This window comes from Suricata suricatta, chromosome 5 (assembly GCF_006229205.1).
Source record: "Suricata suricatta isolate VVHF042 chromosome 5, meerkat_22Aug2017_6uvM2_HiC, whole genome shotgun sequence".
NCBI lineage: Eukaryota > Metazoa > Chordata > Mammalia > Carnivora > Herpestidae > Suricata > Suricata suricatta.
Genome location: NC_043704.1, coordinates 154,233,359 through 154,253,567, shown reverse-complemented (window position 1 = coordinate 154,253,567; position 20,209 = coordinate 154,233,359). Strand labels below are relative to the sequence as shown.

The window sequence follows — 20,209 nt, the reverse complement described above, 5'->3', positions numbered from 1 at the left end:
TTGACCATGTAGGGATTTTTCTATCTGGGCTTTTGTTCTCCTTTTATTTTTTTTATTAAAAAAAACCTTTTTTTTACATTTATTTATTTTTGAGAGACAGAGTGAGACAGAGTGTGAGTGGGAGACGGACAGAGAGAGGAGACACAGAATCTGAAGCAGACTCCAGGCTTCAAGCAAGCGTTCAGCGCAGAGCCAGACACGGGGCACGAACCCACAAACCATGGGATCATGACCTGAGCCAAAGTCAGACGCCCAGTTGACGGAGCCACCCAGGCACCCCTGTTCTGCTTTTAAAAATACATTCTCACTGACGACATTTAAAAATTCTGCTTTTGGGGCGCCTGGGTGGCTCAGTCGGTTAAGCCTCCGACTTCGGCTCAGGTCAGATCTCACGTTCGTGGGTTCGAGCCCCGCGTCAGGCTCTGTGCTGACAGCTAGCTCAGAGCCTGGAGCCTGCCTCCGGTTCTGTGTCTCCTTCTCTCTCTGCCCCTCCCCCCTCATGCTCTGTCTGTCTCTGTATCAAAAATAAATAAAACATTAAAATTAAAAAAAAAAAATCTGCCTTTAATGGCAGTTATATGCTTTCATTTTTTGTTGTTAAATCTTTGATCCAATTGGAATCTATTTGGTATAAGGAGTGAGGTAGGGATCCAACTTTAATTTTTTTCCAGATGATTACCAAATAGTCTTCAAATCCCTTACCTATATTTTCCCTTCTGACATGACACTGTATTTCATCCTAAATTATTGTGCTACCTGTGGGTCTCTTCCTTGGATTCTCTGTGCTGTTCCATTGCTTCTCCTCACTATATGGCAATATCACGCTGTTAGAATTCACAAAGAGCACTGGCTATTCTTGCATGTTTACTTTGTCCAGTGGACCCCTCCACCTCCATTGTGTTGGTAGTTTTATTTGGTTATATTAAATTCTTAGGTTTATGTGGGGAGGTTTGACATTTTTATGAGATTAGGTCTTCCTCTCCCAGAGAGAACGAGGGCAGGACTTACTGTAGATAGTACATGGGTGGGACGCCAGGCGGGTGCCCCCGGGGCAGCTTGACCCTCTCGAGAGCGCCCTCCCCGTCGCGGTTGGCGGGCGCACCCCTGTGAGACGTGGACGCGGCGCCTCAGCCCCAGAGCGGCTCCTGCCGCTGCCGCTGTCCTGTCCCACCTGAGGGACACGTTCTGCAGGCTTTTCCTTGAACTGTTAGACTTTGGTCACTTTTGATTTACGTGGGAAATGTGTTTTGATTTACGTGGGAAATGTGTTTTGATTTTTCCTCTTACACTTTGGGCTTGATGATTAAATTGTAACAAAGTATTATTTGGTTGTGGAGCACAGATTTTATGCTGCAAGTTTCACTCTAACTATGTGGCTGGCTTTCAGAAACACTCCGAGCAAGTTGCTAAACTGCAGAAGCTTCATGAAGAGGAGCTGGCCCGAAAAGAGCAGGAGCTGACCAAGAAGTTTCAGGCCCAAGAGAGTCAGTTTCAGGAGCAAATGAAAATGGCCCTCGTAAGTACCTGTTTTGTTTGCGTTCTCGGTGAGCGTTGTGGCTTTCTGAAGTGACCGCTTCACCCCGACTTTCCAGCTTGAAGTCAGACTGCTGGCAGCTTACCTGTGAGTGTGCGGAGAGCGGGGGACCCAGGCAGGGCAGAGCCTGCCAGAGCCGCTCACCTGGGGTTGGGTGACGATCGTCCTAACGAGCAAGCGTTCGTTAGCCAGCTCGCTTGTGTGTCGCCCCTCGCCCTGGCAGGCGGCTGGGAAGGTGGAGAGGGAAGGGGACAGTAGGCTCATGAAGCCGCGGACCAGTGACTGTAACTCGGGAAGAACGTCTAGAAACTCACCAGCTGAGGGCCCCAGAGTCCAGAGCTCAGAAACTTCGGTCTGAAGTGCATTTATGTTTGTTCTGAGTTTGTTTATTTATTTATTTTGAGAGAGAGCACACTATGCATGCGCATGCCCAGGGAAAGGGAGGGGGGAGTGGGGGAGAGGGAGAGGGAGAGAGAGAACTCCATGCAGGCTCCATGGTGTTAGCAGGGGCCTGATCTCATAAACTATGAGATCGTGTCCTGAGCTGAGATCACGAGTCTGATGCTTAACCGACTGAGCTACCCAGGGGCCCCATGAAATGCATTTTAAAGAAGAAAAAAATCAAAATGACCCAAGTAGTTTTCATTTTAAGTAGAATACTTTCAGTAATAATTTTTAATACATGTGATATTTTAAAAATAAAATGAGAAACAACCGACCAAACTAACCAAACTAATATCCAGAAAAACAGAGATAAGGTTTTAGAGAATAGTATAATTTGAGAGTCTATAACAACAACAACAACAAATTTCAAATTGTGAAAAGCCTTTTATACAAGTTACCGTAAGAAGTATTAATGCCAAAAATGTAGTTTGCTTGTTTTTATATGAAATTAGTTTCCATAAGACAGTATGTATAATTTAAAAACACTTTTAGTGCAGAGGATGAAAACTATTTGTAATTTTAATCTTCTTGGTTGCACACATCTGTGATTTTTCGCTCTCATTTGGATCTGGGGCTCTGAGGATTTCCACAGCAGTTATTTTTGAACTGAGTCAGGAGTCCTCTAATTGATGGGGCAAACAGGCACACGGCTTCACAGTGTTGTTGGCTGAGGGTAGGGGCTTGCTCTGTGGTCATGAAATGAACATGTAAATGGGCACATACCTGTATTCTTTCTTGGTCCAGAGAGGATCGATCAATCTATCTATTTAATTATTATTTTTATTATTATTGTGGGGCTCGAACTCACAACCCCAAGATCAAGAGTCACATGCTCTGCTGAGTGAGCCAGCCAGGTGCTCCAGTCCAGAAAGGATTTAAGGTCATTTACAAGAATGTTTAAACTGTAACAGGACAGCATGAAAATTAACACTGCAGTGGGCATAACGAGGCCAGGGATTGTCCTAACAATCCCAGTTGTGAAGATCTACTGTGTGGTTTCATGCTGGAGTAATTGGCCTTTAGGGACACGGGGAATTGAACATTGGCCTTGTTAAAAACTGTGTTCTAGAACTGATGTGCTCAGATATGTTCTGAGAGAGAGCAGGACAAAGATACATGTGAAACACCCAGCCCCCAACCCCCCCATCCCCCCACACCTCATACCCCCACACACACACCCACACACACACACACACACACACACACACACACACGCTTGCCACCTTCCACTCCCCTTTCTACCTACTTCTTCAAAGAAGTTACTAGTTTTGTGTTGCTAGCCAAAGTTCAACAGACTACTAAATGTCCTCTTATTATTATTTTTCTGTGAAGTTTATTTATTTTGAGAGAGAAGGAGAGAGAGAATGTTGTGCCCAAGTTTGTAAAATTGCCCCAAATCGCCCCAAAACAAGCACCAGAGACTGCTAGGGAGACCGAGTCATGCCTGCAAAAGCAAAGGGCCTTTATTACAAGCTTAAGCTCAGGCTCACAGTCTCCAGCCGACCTGCTGGCCACGTGGAGAGAGCCCCGAACAAAGGCAGGGCAGGGCCTTTTATGCCTTTGGGAGGGGGAGTTACAGGAAATGGTGACAGGTGTACAGTGATACAATCCCTGTCCCCCCCCCCCCCCCCATCAACCCTGGCAGTTGTGGGAGCCAATCACACCATCCGGAGCACTGACCAATCAGAGTGGGCCCAGGATGCCCCACGTGGGGCGTGACTAGGCCCGCCTCTAGAAAGGTCAATGGTAACGGCCGGCCTTTCCGATTGGGCGCCGCAGGAGTTGTCCCTCCTTAATGTGGGCCCTTTCAGGGTAAAGGGGAAGGCTGGATCGGACCTGGGGTGGTGGGGGAACGCCCCCCCACGGCTGCCGGGCGCATCTCCACCGCGGAGGTGTGCCAGGACCGGCTCCGGGGAAGGCTGGGAAGGCCCGGTGGGGAGGACCGGATGGGACCTGCGTCCTTACAAGAACAAGTCGGAGGGGCAGAGAGAGAAGGAGGGAGGGAATCCCAAGCCGCTTGGCGCTGTTCCCATGGAGGCGGACAGGCAGTTCGGGCCCTCGCCGGGAGATCACGACCTGAGACCAAACCAGCGTCGGACACTCAACTGAGTCCCCTAGGCACCCCTGCTTCTTATGTTTATGGGCGTAGAGAGATGCATTTAAAACGTACTTTCCGTTAGACCGTATAGTACACATTTTTTTAAAGTTTATTTATTTATTTGGAGAGGGAGAAAGAGAATCCCAAGCAGCTCTACAGAGCCTGATGTGGGGATCTAACTCCCAAACCATGAGATCATGACCTGGGCTGAAATCAAGAGTCAAACACTTAACCGACTATGCTGCTTGGGCACCCCTAGAATGATGTTTTGAAATCGATTAGAAACTAATAGTTTTTTATCAATCTGTTTATAAACCAGTGTTTCACCAGAATGTAGTGAACCGAAAACACTGCTGCTGGCAACATGGTCCCTATGCAGTAGGTACAGGGGAAGTATTCTTGTTAAATTTATTTTAATGTTTGTTTATTTTTGAGAGAGAGAGACAGAGCAAGAGCAGGGGAGGGGCAGAGAGAGAGGGAGACACAGAATCTGAAGCAGGCTCCAGGGTCTGAGCTGTCAGCACAGAGCCCGATGCAGGGCTCGAACTCATGGACTGCAATATCATGACCTGAGCTGAAGTCGGACGCTTAACCAACTGAGCCCCCCAGGCGCCCCTAAAATATTCTTAATTGGAATCCAAAGCCACTAAATGTTAAAAGTTTTCTCTGGAACTTCCCTTTTCAAAACAGTAAACACTGTTTAATATAAATGTTGATGTGTAATAAGGACAAAGGAGAAGCTTTGCAGGATTGACGGGGTGGTGGAGGAGCCCGGGTCATCTGAAAAGTGTTGTATAGACCTTTATCCATGTTTCCTTGATCTAATCCATGATTCACATGTATTTTCTGATTTTGATTCGGTTTTCTATGTGGGCTTCCCTAATGAGGTATTTCTCACAAATTATAGAAACTTACAACCTAGTTCCTTGGCCTGGAGTGCAGAGAAGTAGTAGTGACAATTTTGTGATCCTTCGCATTAAGCCGTGCTTCGCAAAACATTTTGAGTGTGGAACCACAGCAGACGGCGTGGGGTTACTGGGGCAGACCTCTTCCCGTCACGGTAGTCGTGGCAGATATTGGCCGGACCGCACTGGACAAGACGCAGTGCTCCGTCTCTGCAGGCGAGGGCGCGGGGAGGGGGCGGTGCAGGCTGGCCTGCCTCGCGGGGCTGGTGTGGGGCTGGTGTGCAGTGCCCGAGGCCTGGGGAAGTGCTCGCAATGCTGGGATGTACGTGGGACTCAGGTGGCATTGTTTTTGGCCCAGGAAAAAAGTCAGTCGGAATATTTGAAGATCACCCAAGAAAAAGAACAGCAAGAGTCTTTGGCCCTGGAAGAGTTAGAGTTGCAGAAGAAAGCGATCCTCACGGAGAGTGAAAATAAGCTTCGGGACCTTCAGCAAGAAGCAGAGACTTACAGAACTGTAAGTTCAAGTAGCGTTCCGCTTCCAGAGTTGCGGAGTTACTCGTCTCTGGAAACCACTGTTCTCTCTCCAGGCAACATAAAGTTGTCGAGAGCTTTTGTCTTACTGGGCTGGTTCACATATACGTGCACCTCATTTTCAGATAATCAGGGCTTTCCCGGGAGGGGTTTCGGTGTTTGCTCCACGCCGCTGCCGACTCTGCTTTGACCCGGCCGTGCCTCCGTCAGCCTCTCACCCTGACTCTGCACTTCGGCCCGGCCACATCTCTGTTCCATTGCTCACTTGCGCTTGACCTTCTGGAGGTCGCCTCACTTTGTAGGCAGCATGCTGTGTCCATCTCCTGCTGTGCCCCGGACATAATTCATTCTCTGTTTATACCACAGTGTAGGCACCCCAGTGCCCTATTAAGTTCTGGGGGCGCCTGGGGGGCTCAGTCAGGTAAGCGTCCGACTTTGGCTCAGGTCCTAATCCTGCGGTTTGTGGGTTTAAGCCCCGTTTCAGGCTCTGCACTGGCAGCATGGAGCCTGCTTGGGATTCTCTCCGCCACCCCTCACCCCTCCTCTGCTTGTGCCCTCTCTCTGTCTCAAAGTAAATAAACAAACATTAAACAAAATTACCATAGTCCATGCCTGGCTGGCTGGACTATGGAATGTTTATTTACAAAACATTTAAGTTTTTCCAGTTTTCCCATACTTAAATTTATACGTATGTGTCAGGGTGCACGTTTTTAAGGACCCATGGCTCTTCCTTCAGTAGTGTACAAAATGTGCGACCTGTTTAGAATAAACTGACGTGTTCTTCACATTTGGCTCAGACAGTGAAAGGGTCCCGCTTCTCTCCCACGGTTGTAAACTGTGCCCTGATTTACTCTTTCCAGCATTTATGTAAGGTGGCGTGGTGGGCGGGAATAGATACTCAGGAGGCCTAGGTTTTTCCCCTTGCTCGCTTCGTAAATTAAGTATACCTTAATATCCTCACTCGTCACATGGAGAATTGGGTTTGGTAATTCTTAGGACCTTTCTAGCTCTGACATTGCATGGCTCTGTCTTACTTAGCACTTTTTTTCGGAGTCAAGATGGATATTTTCATGAGCTAAGAGTAATCTTTGGTAAAATTTGCATAAGTTCCTTCCTTTTCAAAAACATCTTCTAAATAATCATTTTTGAGGTAGAAAAACCAGATACACTATTTATTTTCCAAAATTAAATTATGAAAGTAATAGACTACTGTTAGAGGCCTTAAAAAAACACCTGGGAAAAAAACCTTCCTACCAAAAGTCACTATTCTCTTCTTTATGATTTCTTTCTTCTTGACTATCCATTCAGAATATTCTTGAAATAATTACCCAGGGAGGTAGAAAGAATTAGAATCTTAAGTTGTGTTAAAATGGAAAATCTTTTGTTTCATGCTTCTTTTAGGAATTGAGCACAGATTGTCTGTGCTTTCTAGTGTTTGGCATGATATATAGGGTTATTTTCTAAGTTTTAATCTTTAAACAGGTGTAGACATTATGTCATGTGTTTCATTGCTAATAAATAAGTCTGTACTTTAATAAAAATACATCTGTTTTTATTAACAGAGAATTCTTGAATTGGAAAGTTCTTTGGAAAAAAGCTTGCAAGAAAGCAAAAATCAATCAGAAGATTTAGCTCTCCATTTGGAAGCAGAAAAAAATAAACACAACAAAGAAATTACAGTCATGGTCAAGAAGCACAAGGCAGAACTGGAAGGCCTGCAGAATCAGCAGGATGCTCTTTGGACTGAAAAACTCCAAGTGGTCAAGCAGCAGCATCAGGCCGAAATGGAAGAACTTAGAGAGAAGCATGAACAAGAGAAAGAAACATTGTTGAAAGACAAGGAGAGCATCTTCCAGGCCCACATAGAAGAGATGAATGAAAAGACGTTGGAAAAGCTCGATGTGAAGCAAACAGAGCTGGAGTCGCTGTCTTCTGAACTGTCAGAAGTCATGAAGGCCCGTGACCGGCTGGCAGAGGAGCTGTCTGTGCTCAGGGGTCACGCAGAGACAGCGAGGCAGGAGCTAGAGGCCAGGCTCGAGGAACAGAAGAGCTGTCACGAGCAGCACGTGGACAGGATCCTCAAAGAACAGGAGAGGTCTATGCAGAGAACGGAGAAGGCGTTAAAAGAGGAGACTAATCGGCTCAGTCTTCTTCTGCAGGAGAAGGACCAGCACCTGAGGGAGCAGCGGGCTCGCGTGGAAAACTTAGAGGCACGTATCCAGAGGTCCGAAGCGGAGCTCGGGCAGGCGGCGGCGGAGCTGGCTCTGCTCCGCTCGCAGCCGAGTCCCGCGGGCGAGCAGTCCGGCGCGTCCCCGGAGCACGTGGCCCAGCTGCAGGAGAAGTTGCTGGACTTGGAAGCGGAAAGAAGTCTTCTTTCTAAACAGGTGGCCGAAGTTGAAGCGCAGAAGAATGCTGTCTGTGGCGAGTTAGACACTCACAGAACCCAGGTGCAGGACTTAATGCGGCAGCTTGAAGAGCAGAAGAGTGAAATGGAGGGAAAAGTGCAGTCCTTAACCCAACTCTACGAGTCCCAGCTTAGAGATACGAGTGCAGAACAGGCACAGACGAAGCAGATCTTGATAGAAAAGGAAAATGTAATTTTACAGATGAGAGAAGGGCAGAGCAAAGAAATTGAAACTCTCAAACAGAAACTATCAGCCAAGGAGGACAGTATTAGTATTTTACATGAGGAATATGAAACCAAATTTAAAAATCAAGAAAAAAAGATGGAAAAAATTAAGCAGAAAGCGAAGGAGATGCAAGAAACGTTAAAGAAGAAATTACTGGATCAAGAAGCCAAACTTAAAAAAGAGCTTGAAAATACTGTCCTGGAACTTAGTCAGAAGGAAAAACAGTTCAATGCCAAGATTTTGGAAATGGCACAGGCCAAGTCCGCCGGAATCAGCGACGCGGTGTCGAGGCTGGAAGCAAACCAAAAGGAGCAAATCGAAAGTCTCACCGAGCTGCACAGGCGCGAGCTCGGTGATGTCGTGTCTGTCTGGGAGAAGAAGCTTAATCAGCAAGCTGCGGAGCTGCAGGGAAAATACGAACTCCAGGTGCGGGAGAAAGAGCAGGAGGTGGCGGAACTGAAGCAGGAGGTCCTGCGGTGCGGCCGCGAGAACGAGGACCTGGGCCGGGAGCTGGCGCGGCTGGAGGAGGAGGGCGCGCGGCGGGACGCGGCGCTGCGGGGGCTGGAGGCCGACCTGGCCCGTTCTCTGAAGGAGAACACTTCTCTCCAAGAGCACGTAGCTGAACTGGAGAGACTGGCAGAGAAAGATAAGCTGAAGGTTTCTGAGCTGACTGACAAGTTGAAAGCCACTGATGAGGAACTCCAGAGTTTGAAATCCTCTCGTGAAAGAAGTGAGAAAAGCCTAGAAGACAAAAGCTTGGCATTCAGAAAACTATCTGAGGACCTAGCGGTTCAGCTGGATATTTACTCCAAGAAAACTGAAGCCTTGTTACAAACTAAAACAGACGAGCTCATCAGTAGCAGCAGCAGTAAAATCAATGTCCTTCTCTCTAGAATTTCCCACTGTCAGCACCACACAACAAAAGTTAAGGAGGCGCTACTGCTGAAAACTTGCAAAGTTTCTGAATTAGAAGCACAGGTTAGACAGCTAACAGAAGAGCAGAATACACTAAATAGTTCTTTTCAACAGGCTACCCGTCAGTTAGAAGAAAAAGAAAGTCAGATTAAGAGCCTGAAGGCTGATATTGAAGGTCTCGTAATGGAAAAAGAAGCCTTACAGAAGGAAGGAGGCAGCCAGCGGCAGGCTGCCTCCGAGAAGGAGTCCTGTATCACACAGTTGAAGAAAGCGTTATCTGAAAACATCAATGCCGTGACGCTCCTGAGAGAGGAGCTGGAAGAAAAGAAGTCGGAGATCGGCAGTCTCAGTCAGCAGCTGGCCGGGCTGAGCACCGAGCTTGAGAGCAGCGTCAGCCTCGCCGAGAAGGAAGCGGCCGTCGCGGCGCTCAGCAGGCGGTACGAAGAACAGCACCGGGACTTGCTGGACCAGGCTCAGAGCTTATCTTTGAAAGTTGAAACTCTGACTGCAGAGAAAGTCTCTGCTCTTGAACAGGTGGATCACCTGTCCAGCAAGTTCTCCGAATGGAAGAAGAAAGCACAGTCAAAGTTTATACAGTATCAAAATAATATTAAAGAAGTGCAGACACAGCTTGAGTTAAAGACGAAGGAAGCCAGTGAAAAGGCCGCGCAGGTAAGCTTCCTGAAGGAGGGCCTTGATCAGCAGAGCGAGAGACTCGTGTGTCTGAAGGGTGAGATGGAAGACCAGAAGAGCCAGCTGGAGACAAAGGGGTGTCATTTAGAGAGCGCGCTAGAGACTCAAAAGGCAAGAATTGTGGAATTAGAGGAGCATCTTGCTCAGAAGACCACTGAGATGGAGTCCTTAAATGAAGCTCTTAACAAATACAATCAGCAAAGGGACACCGAACAGAAAGAGATGCTTCGCGAGCTCCAGCACGTTCAAGAGTTGGGAGAAGAGAAGGACAGCAGGGTTAGAGAAGCTGAAGACAAAGTCTTAAGACTTGAAAAGCAAGTGTCTTCCATGACATCTGCACTTGAAACCAAGGAGAAAGAACTGGAACATGCGAATGCAAGTGTGAAGGCCAGAGAAGAGGTGTTGCGGGCACTGGAAGATAGACTAGAGCTGGAGAGTGCTGCAAAGCTGGCAGAGCTGAAGAAAAAGGCCGAGCAGAAGATCGCTGCCGTCAAGAAACAGCTGTTATCTCAAATGGAAGAGAAGGAGCAGCAATATAAACAAGACGCAGAAGGCCGTTTGGATGAGCTGAGTAGAAAACTGCAGGAGAGAGAGCGAGAAATTCAGGCCTTGGAAGAAAAACTTAAATCCATGGAAGGTTTACCGCAGTCAGAAGCATCAGTTACTCTCAGGTCAGCGGCAGCCTGTGCCGAGCACGAAGAGCCAGACCTCCAAGACTGTCAGCAGAAGGCAGGTGAAGGAAAAACCAGCGTTTTACAAGCACGTCTGGTGGAAGAAGAAAAGCGGTTGCAAAGGCTGGAGCAGGAAGAGGAGGAGGCGGCTTCCTCTCACCCTGAAATGCAGAGCCGGCACCCGGGGCCACTGGTGAAGAGCGGACATGCGGACGCAGGGCAGCGCGAGGATCAGGCTGTGACGAGTCGTCTTCAGGAGGAACTTGAAGAGAAAAGTGAGAAACGCTCCTTGATGGTGTCCCAGCATGTGGAGGAGGAGGAAGGGGAAAATAACATAGGGGTGAAGCAGAACTTGGAAAACGTGGTTGATGATGTCCAGAAAGTTCTCCAGGAGAAGAAACTGGCCTGTCAGGTCTTGGAGCAGAAGATAAAAGAGCTGGATTCCTGCTTAGCCAGAGAGAGGGAAGGGCATAGACTGGAGATGGAAGAGTTGACCTCGAAACTTGAAAAATTACAGGCTGTACAGCAGCAGATGGATGGAGAAAGTAAACCCACAGAAGTTTTGGAAGAAAGTGCCACAGAAAAGTCCAAATTGCACGAGATCCCTCCCAGATTGCCTGGCGACATGGAGGCCCAGCACAATGACCTGGAAGTTAAACTGGCAGGAGCAGAGCAGGAGAAGGAGAAGCTGGGCAGGGAGATCGTCAAGTTGCAGAAAGATCTTCGAATGTTACGGAAGGAGCACCAGCAAGAATTGGACATCGTGAGGAAAGAGTACGAACAAGAGATGGAAGAGAAAATCAAGTACGTTTTCAGCATGAATGTTTGTAAGACCATCCTCCTTAACCAGCTCCCTTTTAAATTTCACACGCACAAGCTATGAAACATAAATCGAATAAGTTAAATGCTGAGGAGATATAAAAACAATTTAAGGCAAGAGGCAGTGTTATTTCATGTCCATTCAGAGGGAAAAAGCCATTTCTTGCATATAAGATGATACCTGCTAGGTGTATAGCCCAGTAAATACTCTTTTCATTTTCTTTTTAGTATTAACATTATTATATAACATAGATGTGTAAGATGAAAACAGTTTAAAATTTTTTAATGTTTATTTTTGAGAGCGAGAGAGAGCGCGTGTGCACACTAATGGGTAGAGCAGAGAAGGGGGGGGAGACACCGAATCCAAAGCAGGCTCCGGGCTCCGAGCTGTCAGCACAGAGTCCAACGTGGGGCTCGAACAAATTGCCAGATCATGACCTGAGCTGAAGTCAGACTCTTAGCTGACTGAACCACCCACGCGCCCCAGTGTATGATGAAAGTTTTAAGTGGAAAAGAAAAATTCTTAAACGCCCAGGATGATTGTCTAGAGATTCTCATAGCTTATGTGTCCTCCCAGTGTTCCGTGTCTGGATGCGTGCACATGGCACACGCACCCTTAAACGTGTTTTTATGCCAGTGAGATCTTACTGTGTGGGCTGTCCTGAAGACTGGGTAACTCTTTATGGCTTGTTTTGTGTTCGGCGACCGTTAGCGCGTTACGTCTTTGTCACGCAGACAGGAGCAGGAAGACCTTGAGCTGAAGCACAACTCCGCGCTGAAGCGGCTGATGAGGGAGTTCCACACGCAGCTGGCGCAGAAGGAGCAGGAGCTTGAGGTGACCGTGAAGGAGACCATCGGTGAGTCGTGGTGCCGGCTCGGTAACAGCCGGTTGGCGTCTGCCGGACGGTTTATAGTTTACACTTACTGTTTTCACACTGTGCTAAGTGCTGTAAGTCATTAAACTGGAGGAAAAAGAGGATTCCTACCCAAGAAAGCTCTCTAATGGGAGCGTGCGGTGCCTGGCCGCGCCTCCCCTCGAGGAGGGGAGGAACGAAACAGGAGCTGATGAGGTGCCTTATAAAGACGTTTCTGCCCCTCAAGGGGTGCGTGTGACCAGCTGGTTGTTAGCAAATCTGAATTGGAACTGAAGTGGGATGTAGATGTTAATTCTTCCTTAACGAGTTTTCTTGTTTGTGTGCCCCTTTCTTATATCTTAGATAAAGCCCAGGAAGTGGAAGCCGAACTTTTGGAAAGCCATCAAGAAGAGACAAGTCAGTTGTATAAAAAAATTGCAGAGAAGGAAGATGATTTACAAAGAACAGCCAAAAGATATGAAGAAATCCTTGATGTAGTGTATTTTCTTTCTCTTTTTTGAAATTTAGCTGTCATAGATTTCATGGTGGTGCTAAAGATTGGGCTGTCAGATTTCCTGTTTTTCTAAGTGCAGAGGCTCAGTCGGGTCCAAGTATAATTTATGCAGCCTACGTAGATTTATAAGGAGTCTGATCGATTTCTGCCAGGACCTAGTTTCCTGATCAGATTCCGCTAACCCGGCAGTTGAGTCTGTTTGGCAGGTGTGGACGTAGCAGTGAGTTAGCAGGGGGAGGAGTAGGCTGGGCTCTCTCCTCTTCTGTCTCTTGGAGTCAGACCCAGTTGTAAGGGAACCGGACTGAGAACCCAAGCTTGTCCTCGGGTGAAGTCTAAGCAGGGGGACCGTTAGTGTGTGAATGAGTGTGGCGGCCCCGTTGGGATCTTTCCAGGGGGCCAGTCAATTTCACTCCATCCCAAACCAGTATATTTAGTCTTTGTCGCTTTCAAGGGAGGAAGAAGATGGGGGAAAATGGAACGCATCGGCTGAGTCTTTTACACTTAGTGGAAGGTTGGCTCAGTGCACTTACTCGACGGGTGGCAGGTGGGCATTGGCATTTTCGTGTGTCAAGATCAGCCACGAATGCCGGTGAGTATTTTGGACTGGAGAAATTTTTCACATGCAACCCCACGTAAAGTATGCTCTGTTGGGATGTAGATTCCTTAGTCTCTCCAAGCCTTACTCCACTGTGTGCCAGGGGCCATTTGAGGCTGAGGAGCACATAAATCCGAGCACCGTGCCTCAGCGGGCCAGGAACAGGTCTAATAATAATTGTTTTAAATGAAATTGAAAAGGCTGGAATTCCGGGAAAAGGCACATGCATAAAAATGCTACCTTTGTATAATTTTTGAACTTCCAATCTTATTAATGAAATAATTTCATTAATTTCAATAATTTCACATTCTCTTATGCTTCCATAGAGTATAAATGTGCAGAGCTTTAAGAAACACTATCGTTTCTTGAATGCTTAGAGAGTATTGGAATTGGAAGATGCATTAAAGCTAGTTTAGCTTCATCTTTTTTTGTTTTTTATTTTTCTCAGAACGAAAAGCAAGTTCAGCATAGTTAAATGATTTCCCTAAAGCTTCACACTGAGTGGGCGAGCACTGACCCTTCATCAGCTTCCTGTATTTATGAAGGAATTTGGGGGAGGGCAGTAGTCACTTACCACGGATAAGCAAGTCAGTGAGCACGAACAGTGTCATAGCTGGAATGTTCCCTTTTGTGAACTGCTCTGTCTCTGGATGGATGGGGCAGCAGATGAAAGACTTTCTAGGGTCATCACTCACCTCTGCAGGTAGAGGGGTGGGGAAACCAGGAGGCAGGTAACAGAAGTGCCTCCTTGAAACCCGGCTGTTTATTAGGGAAGTTAAAACAATGGCCCTCTAGGCTTGGAGGCAGGAAGTGGAGGGTGAGCAGACTTGGCCTCTTTTCCAAAACCCCGTCCTGGGCCTTACCCTGGCACTGTCCATTAGAAATACACTGCTGGTGGGAATGCAAACTGGTGCAGCTGCTCTGGAAAAGAGTGCAGAGGCTCCTCAAAAAACTATCAGTAGATCTCCCCTATGACCCAGCAACAGCACTGCTGGGGATCTACCCAAGGGACACAGAAGTGCTGATGCACAGGGGCACATGTACCCCAATGTTCAGAGCAGCACTTTCTACAATAGCCAAATCATGGAAAGAGCCTAAATGTCCATCACCCAATGAGTGGATCAAGAAGATGTGATATATGTACACAATGGAGTACTCCATGGCAATGAGAAAGCATGAAATCTGGCCATTCATGGCAACATGGATGGACCTCGAGGGTGTCACGCTAAGCGAAATAAGTCAGGCAGAGAAGGACAGATACCATATGTTTGCACTCATAGGTCTAACAGGAGAGACTTGGCAGGGAACCATGGGAGGGGAAGAGGGAAAGAGAGAGGGGGAGAGAGAGGCACGCAAACCATGAGAGACTCTTGAATCCTAAGAACAAACCGAGGACTGAAGGGGGAGGGGGCAAGGGAGGAAGGGGGTGATGGTCATGGAGGGGGGCACTTGTGGGGAGAAGCACTCGGCGTTGTACAGAAATCATCTTGACAAAGAACTATTAAAAAACAGAAGAAGAAATACAGTGCAGGCCACAAATGTAAGCCATACATGTAATTGAACATTTTCTAGAATCCACATTAGGAAACAGAAACAGGAGAGCTTAATTCTGTTTGCTTTTACTCAAGTGCTAGTTAGTTCAGATGCAGTGTAATGTTAGTTTCAGGTCCCAGTGCAGCGGCTCGCCAGCCCCACACGTCACCCTGTGCTCAGCGCAAGTGCGCTCTTTACCCTGTCCCCCGTTCCCCTCCCCCACCCCACCCTTCTGGTGACTGTCAGTTCTCTGCAGTAGAGTCTGTTTCTTGGTTTGTCTCTCTCTCTCTCTCTCTCTCTCCCCCTTTGCTCATTTGTTTCTTCAGTTCCACAGATGAATGAAATCATATGGGATTTGTTTTTCTTCTGACTTATTAGGTGAATTTATTTATTATTATTTTTTTAATGTTTATTCTTGAGAGAGACAGAGAGCAGGAATGGGAGAGTGTCAGAGAGAGAGAGGGAGACACAGACTCTGAAGCAGCTCCAGGCTCTCTGCTGTCAGCACAGATCCCGACGCAGGGCTTGAACTCATGAACCAGGAGATCATGACCTCAGCCAAAGTCAGATGCTTAACTGACTGAGCCACCCAGGCACTCCTAGGTGAATTTAATTTTAATAATAATATGTTAGCCCCATTATGTCCCAAATATTATCATTTCAATATGTGGTCAGTATAAAAAATTTTTTGGGATTCATGTGTTTTTATATTTGCAGCCTGCATCAGTTTGGATTAGCTGCGTTTCCAGCGCTCATAGCCACAGTTCTGGGTGGCTTGTGACGACTGTATTCTGCCGTGTGGCCTCAGACTTGTCTGCTGCAGGGTGTACGGCTGACTTTGTGATAAATAGGCAGTCCCATCCGACCGCACGAATACACACTCCATGTTGAAGAATTTCTTTTTTAATTTCTTTTACTTTTATTTTATTTTATTTTCATGTTTTATTTATTTTGAGAGAGAGAGACAGTGTTGAGCTGGAGAGGGCAGAGAGAGAGGGAGGCACAGAATCGGAAGCAGGCTCCAGGCCCTGAGCTGTCCGCACGAGCCCTTGGGGGCTTGTCTCTCAAGTACACGTCTGAAAGTTGGGGTGCCCCGCGTGGGTTTCCGACCCCTCAGCTGCCAGGAGAGTTCTGGGGTGTTTCCTCCCAGGTGCTGGCTGTGACGCTGGCGGTGGGTTTGTGGCAAGGCTGTCTTGGCCGCGCCTCCCGCCTCAGTGTGGGTTCTCCTCATTTGCCTGACGCTCGGTCATCACTCAGCCAGGCTTTTGCTGTTTTGTCTCTAAGGGGAGATGGTTTCATGTGTAGCTGCGGACGCCGCGCCTCTGGGAGGAGGGTTTGGGATCCTCCTGTGTCGCCATCTTGAACTGGAAATCAGTGATTAGTTTCTTTCATAATATTCCGGTGTTTTCTTATGTAAACAAACAAAAATGAAATGTGTTCTTATTTTTTCCCTTCTCTACCCAAAAGTTTTTGGAAAAAAAAATTTTTTTTGTGTGTCATACTGTTTTCCGTTGCAGTTGTTTTCAAGTCCTTAAATAGAATCTGTGTTCTTTTGGTACTCATCTGTATCCATTACTTCACTTATAATCTGTAACTTTTGTCATACAGACAGGTGTGTGTAGGAAAATATCAGTGTATCTGCCCTTTCTCCTAGATTGTAAACATTTGGCGGGGAGGGGTTTTGTTACTCATCTCTAGTCTGGCGGGCCCAGCCATGCACTCGCACATACCAGATACTTGGTGAATTTGGAAGAGCAGACACCGGGTGCGGCCGGTGGGAATCTGGGAAGAGGCAGTGATGGCCTCTCAGAGGAAGAACTGAGTACTCAGCCTAAGTGAGCTCAGGTCACAGCCTGGTCCCAGCTCCCAGCAGCCCATTGGGCTAAGTAGCTGGGCTGCATGATACGAAACTGGCTTCCTTCTGGCCTGGACTGCAGTTTAGTGATTTGGCTTTGGCGGAGTAACTAGGCTTTCAAACATCATTTCCACGATACGCTTTAACGTTCAAGTTAATGAGTTTTCTTTATTGTTTTTACTTTGATGTAAACAGTACTTTTGTTTTTTTTTTTTTAATGTTTTTTTTTTATTGATTTTTGATACACAGAGAGACAGAGCATGAGAGGAGGTGGGGCAGAGAAAGAGGGAGACACAGAATCCACAGCAGGCTCCATGCTCTGAGCTGTCAGCACAGAGCCTGATGCGGGGCTTGAACCCACGAACGTGAGATCATGACCCGAGCTGAAGTCGGAGGCTTAGCCAACTGAGCTACCCAGGCGCCCCGTAAACAGTACTTTTGTGTGTTTGTTTTTTTCCTTCTCCGAGACTAGAAAGCTTTTATAAAGGAATTTACAAAATTGTCTCTTAAGGTAGAAATAATACAGAAGGGATTCTTTTCCTAATTCTTGGAGGGCTTGCTGTAGATTGGTGTCCCACAGCTGTCAAAGGAAACGTCAGACATCGCTAGTTGTCATGTTAAAGTCTGGGCCCACCTGAGTAAGTAGCTGCAGAGGCCATCCTTTCAGAGGTGCCTGAACCGCTGGGCCTTAGAAGTCCACACAGGGCGCGCCTCGCGGGCAAGAGCGTGCGGCTGCTGGCGTCTCAGGGGTGGAGCCTGGGCTCGGGTGAGCCCCCGTGGGAGACGGCTCCGCTCATGGGGCCTGGAGGGGTTCATTCTTTTTCATGACACATGGCGTTTAAAAGTAAATTTTCCAGGCGCCCCATGGTTCCTTGCCTTCTTTTGTTCCAGGGGGCCTGCTTCGTTTTGTTTGTTTTTGAGGATGGTGGTCCTGTCAGGTCAGCATCTGTTAAATCAGATGCCCTTTTGTTGCTGCTTTTCCTGTTTAGATTCTTAGTCGGCACACCCTGGTCCTGTCTTCATGGCTCAGATCTGATCAGTATTCCAATTCCAAATGTTCTTTTGGCACAGAGATTATTGCGAGGCTTGTCAGAGCAAGAAGAGGCCGCCTGCTCTGTGCACTGAGTCGCGGCAGCTGTGGAGACAGATGAAGAAATGGAGAGTGGGCAGCCGGCTGCGCGAGGCAGTCAGAACAGAAGAGAGGATGACTTGAAAACCAGATTTTCTGAGGAGGATTTGTGGACCAGTGGGTCACATATACTTTTTCAGCTTTGTCTGGTTTTCTGTTTTGTTTTGTTTTGTTTTGTTTTGTTTTGTGTTTTGAAAGTTCAGGGCAGATGGAGACATTCCATGGTTACTAATATGTTGGACAATGACTAATTTTTTAATAGGCCTTAGTTGAACATTTTAGCCCAAAGAACCACCGGTGTTACTTGGAGGCGCGTGTAGATATGCAGGCGCACTGAAGCAGCACAGAGAATCCTTTCTTGATTCTCACAGCTTATCCGAAGGGCTGGGGAAAACCTCCCCGACTCCTTGTGATCAGTACGTTAGAGCTGGTTGAGCAGTGCTGTACCTAAAAGTATCTACTAGTTTATAATTTTTTTCAAGTTTATTTATTTGAGAAAGAGAGAGCACAAGTGGAGGAAGGGCAGAGAGGAGAGACAGAATCTGAAGCAAGCTCCACGCCATCATCCATATGTTTATTTAATTATTTTGACAGAGAGAGAAAGGAAGAGAGCGTGAGCAGGGGAGGGGCAGGGCAGAGAGAGAGAATCCCAGGCAGGCTCCGCGCTGTCAGTGCAGAGCCCAGCTCATGGCTTGAACTCACAAACCATGAGATCATGACCTGAGCCAAGATTAAGAGTTGGACACTTAACCAACCGCGCCACCGAGACGCCCATCTACTAGTTTATAGTAACAGCTCTTTTCTGGAAATCAAATCCTACTGTGGAAGAGGGTAGAGTCCTAACACACAGACTCTGTGTCCAGGTTCTGTCCCCACATTGGCAAACCCCTGCTGGCTGTTCGGGCCTCAGAACCGCAGCATAAGGGGAGAGAAACTGCAGTGGGCTTTACGGGGCGGGGCAGGGACGTTGTAGGGGGAGCGGGCTTGCTGTTGACGGTGGGCCGTGAAAGTGTTCGCAGCACAGCCGTGATTGATTGTAGGAGCAGCGGTTTGCGCCTCCAGAGGCGCTCAGGTATTTGTTTCTCCTCCGGAGGTGGTTTTCCATGTACCGTGTTGTCGCTCTTGTTTCTGTCCTGAAGGCTCGTGAGGAGGAAATGACTGCTAAAGTAACGGACCTACAGGCTCAACTCGAGGAGCTGCAGACTAAGTACCAGCAGAGGCTGCGTCAGGACGAGAACCCCAGCCAGGACAAAGTGAGAGCACGTGCGCGCTGCTGCTGCTGAACAACACTGTGTCTGTCATGTGACTTGCCCACCCCCCATCCGATCCTGCCCACACCTGTCAGGAGAGAGAGGTGACTGCCTCTGATTGTAGGCAGTGAGACTGAGGCACACCGAGGGTTAGATAAGGTGTCCAAGCTCAAGGGGTAGGTGTTGTGTTGGGAATTTAAGCTGCACCTGCCAGACTTCAGAGCCTAGACATTTCTTTCTTTTTTTTTTTTTTTTTTTTACTGTTGTTTGTTTATTTAGAGAGTCTGTGTGTGTGCACACCGGGAGAGGGGCAGAGAGAGAACCCCAAGTAGGCTCCACGCTGGCAGCACAGAGCCTGACACAGGGCTCGATCTCCCGGACTGTGAGATCCTGACCTGAGGCAAAATAAACAGTCAGACACTCAACCGACTGAGCTCCCCGCGCCCCGTGCCCCGAGCCCGGACATTCTGTTACCCCAATGCTTCTTAGTCTCTTCCTTAGAAAGAATTCAGAGGAAGGCCAACCTCATAGCCCTGAGGCACGGGCATAAAGCATCCATAGAAAATAGGATAATTAAAAAAATTCTTTTAATGTTTTTATTTATTTTTGAGAGAGACAGAGGAAAAAAACATAAGTAGGGGAGGGGCAGAGGGAAACGGAGACAGGAATCTGAAGCAGGCTCCAGGCTCTGAGCCATCAGCACAGAGCCCGATGCGGGGCTCGAACCCACGAACCGTGAGATCATGACCTGAGCCGAAGTCGGACGCTCAACCGACTGAGCCACCCAGGTGCCCCCCAGGGAAGCAGCGTTTTAAAGACCTACCCACGTGATTGTCGTGCTTCTAAACTTTGATTCCTATGTGAAGAGTACATGTACTCCACTGCATGCTCTTTTCCTTAGTTTCAGAGAAAACTTGTGCAGATGGTGTTATTTTGGCCTGTGTCAGAGTGGCATCCTGAATTGAAACATGAAACAGTCAGAAGGTCTTCTGAGCCCTTTACTTTGTGTCAAAAGAAAGGAGAAGAAAATTGGAATGCCTGGGTGGCCCAGCTGGCTAAGCATCGGACTGTGGCTCAGGTCGTGCTCTCGCAGTCTGGGACTTCGAGCCCCGCGTCAGGCTTTGTGCTGTCAGTGCAGAGCTGCTTCAGCTCCCCTGCTCGCTCTCCCTGCCCCTCCCCTGCTCACTCTCCCTGCCCCTCCACTGCTCGCTCTCCCTGCCCCTCCTCTGCTCGCTCTCC

At 47.8% G+C, this 20,209-nt stretch overlaps 1 protein-coding gene across 7 annotated transcripts in view; it reads left to right on the top strand.

The window, feature by feature from the left end:
• GOLGA4 (golgin A4) overlaps positions 1–20,209 on the top strand; it is a 108,600-nt gene that overhangs the window by 63,732 nt on the left and 24,659 nt on the right. For 4 of the 7 annotated variants that reach the window (XM_029940574.1, XM_029940573.1, XM_029940576.1 and 1 more), the window contains 6 exons: positions 1,388–1,516; positions 5,340–5,495; positions 7,075–11,225; positions 11,976–12,097; positions 12,458–12,591; positions 18,860–18,973. In XM_029940574.1, the coding sequence (XP_029796434.1) occupies positions 1,388–1,516; positions 5,340–5,495; positions 7,075–11,225; positions 11,976–12,097; positions 12,458–12,591; positions 18,860–18,973 (4,806 nt within the window). The remainder of the gene's footprint in view (positions 1–1,387; positions 1,517–5,339; positions 5,496–7,074; positions 11,226–11,975; positions 12,098–12,457; positions 12,592–18,859; positions 18,974–20,209) is intronic. The other 3 variants (XM_029940578.1, XM_029940577.1, XM_029940571.1) reach the window with 1 other exon arrangement.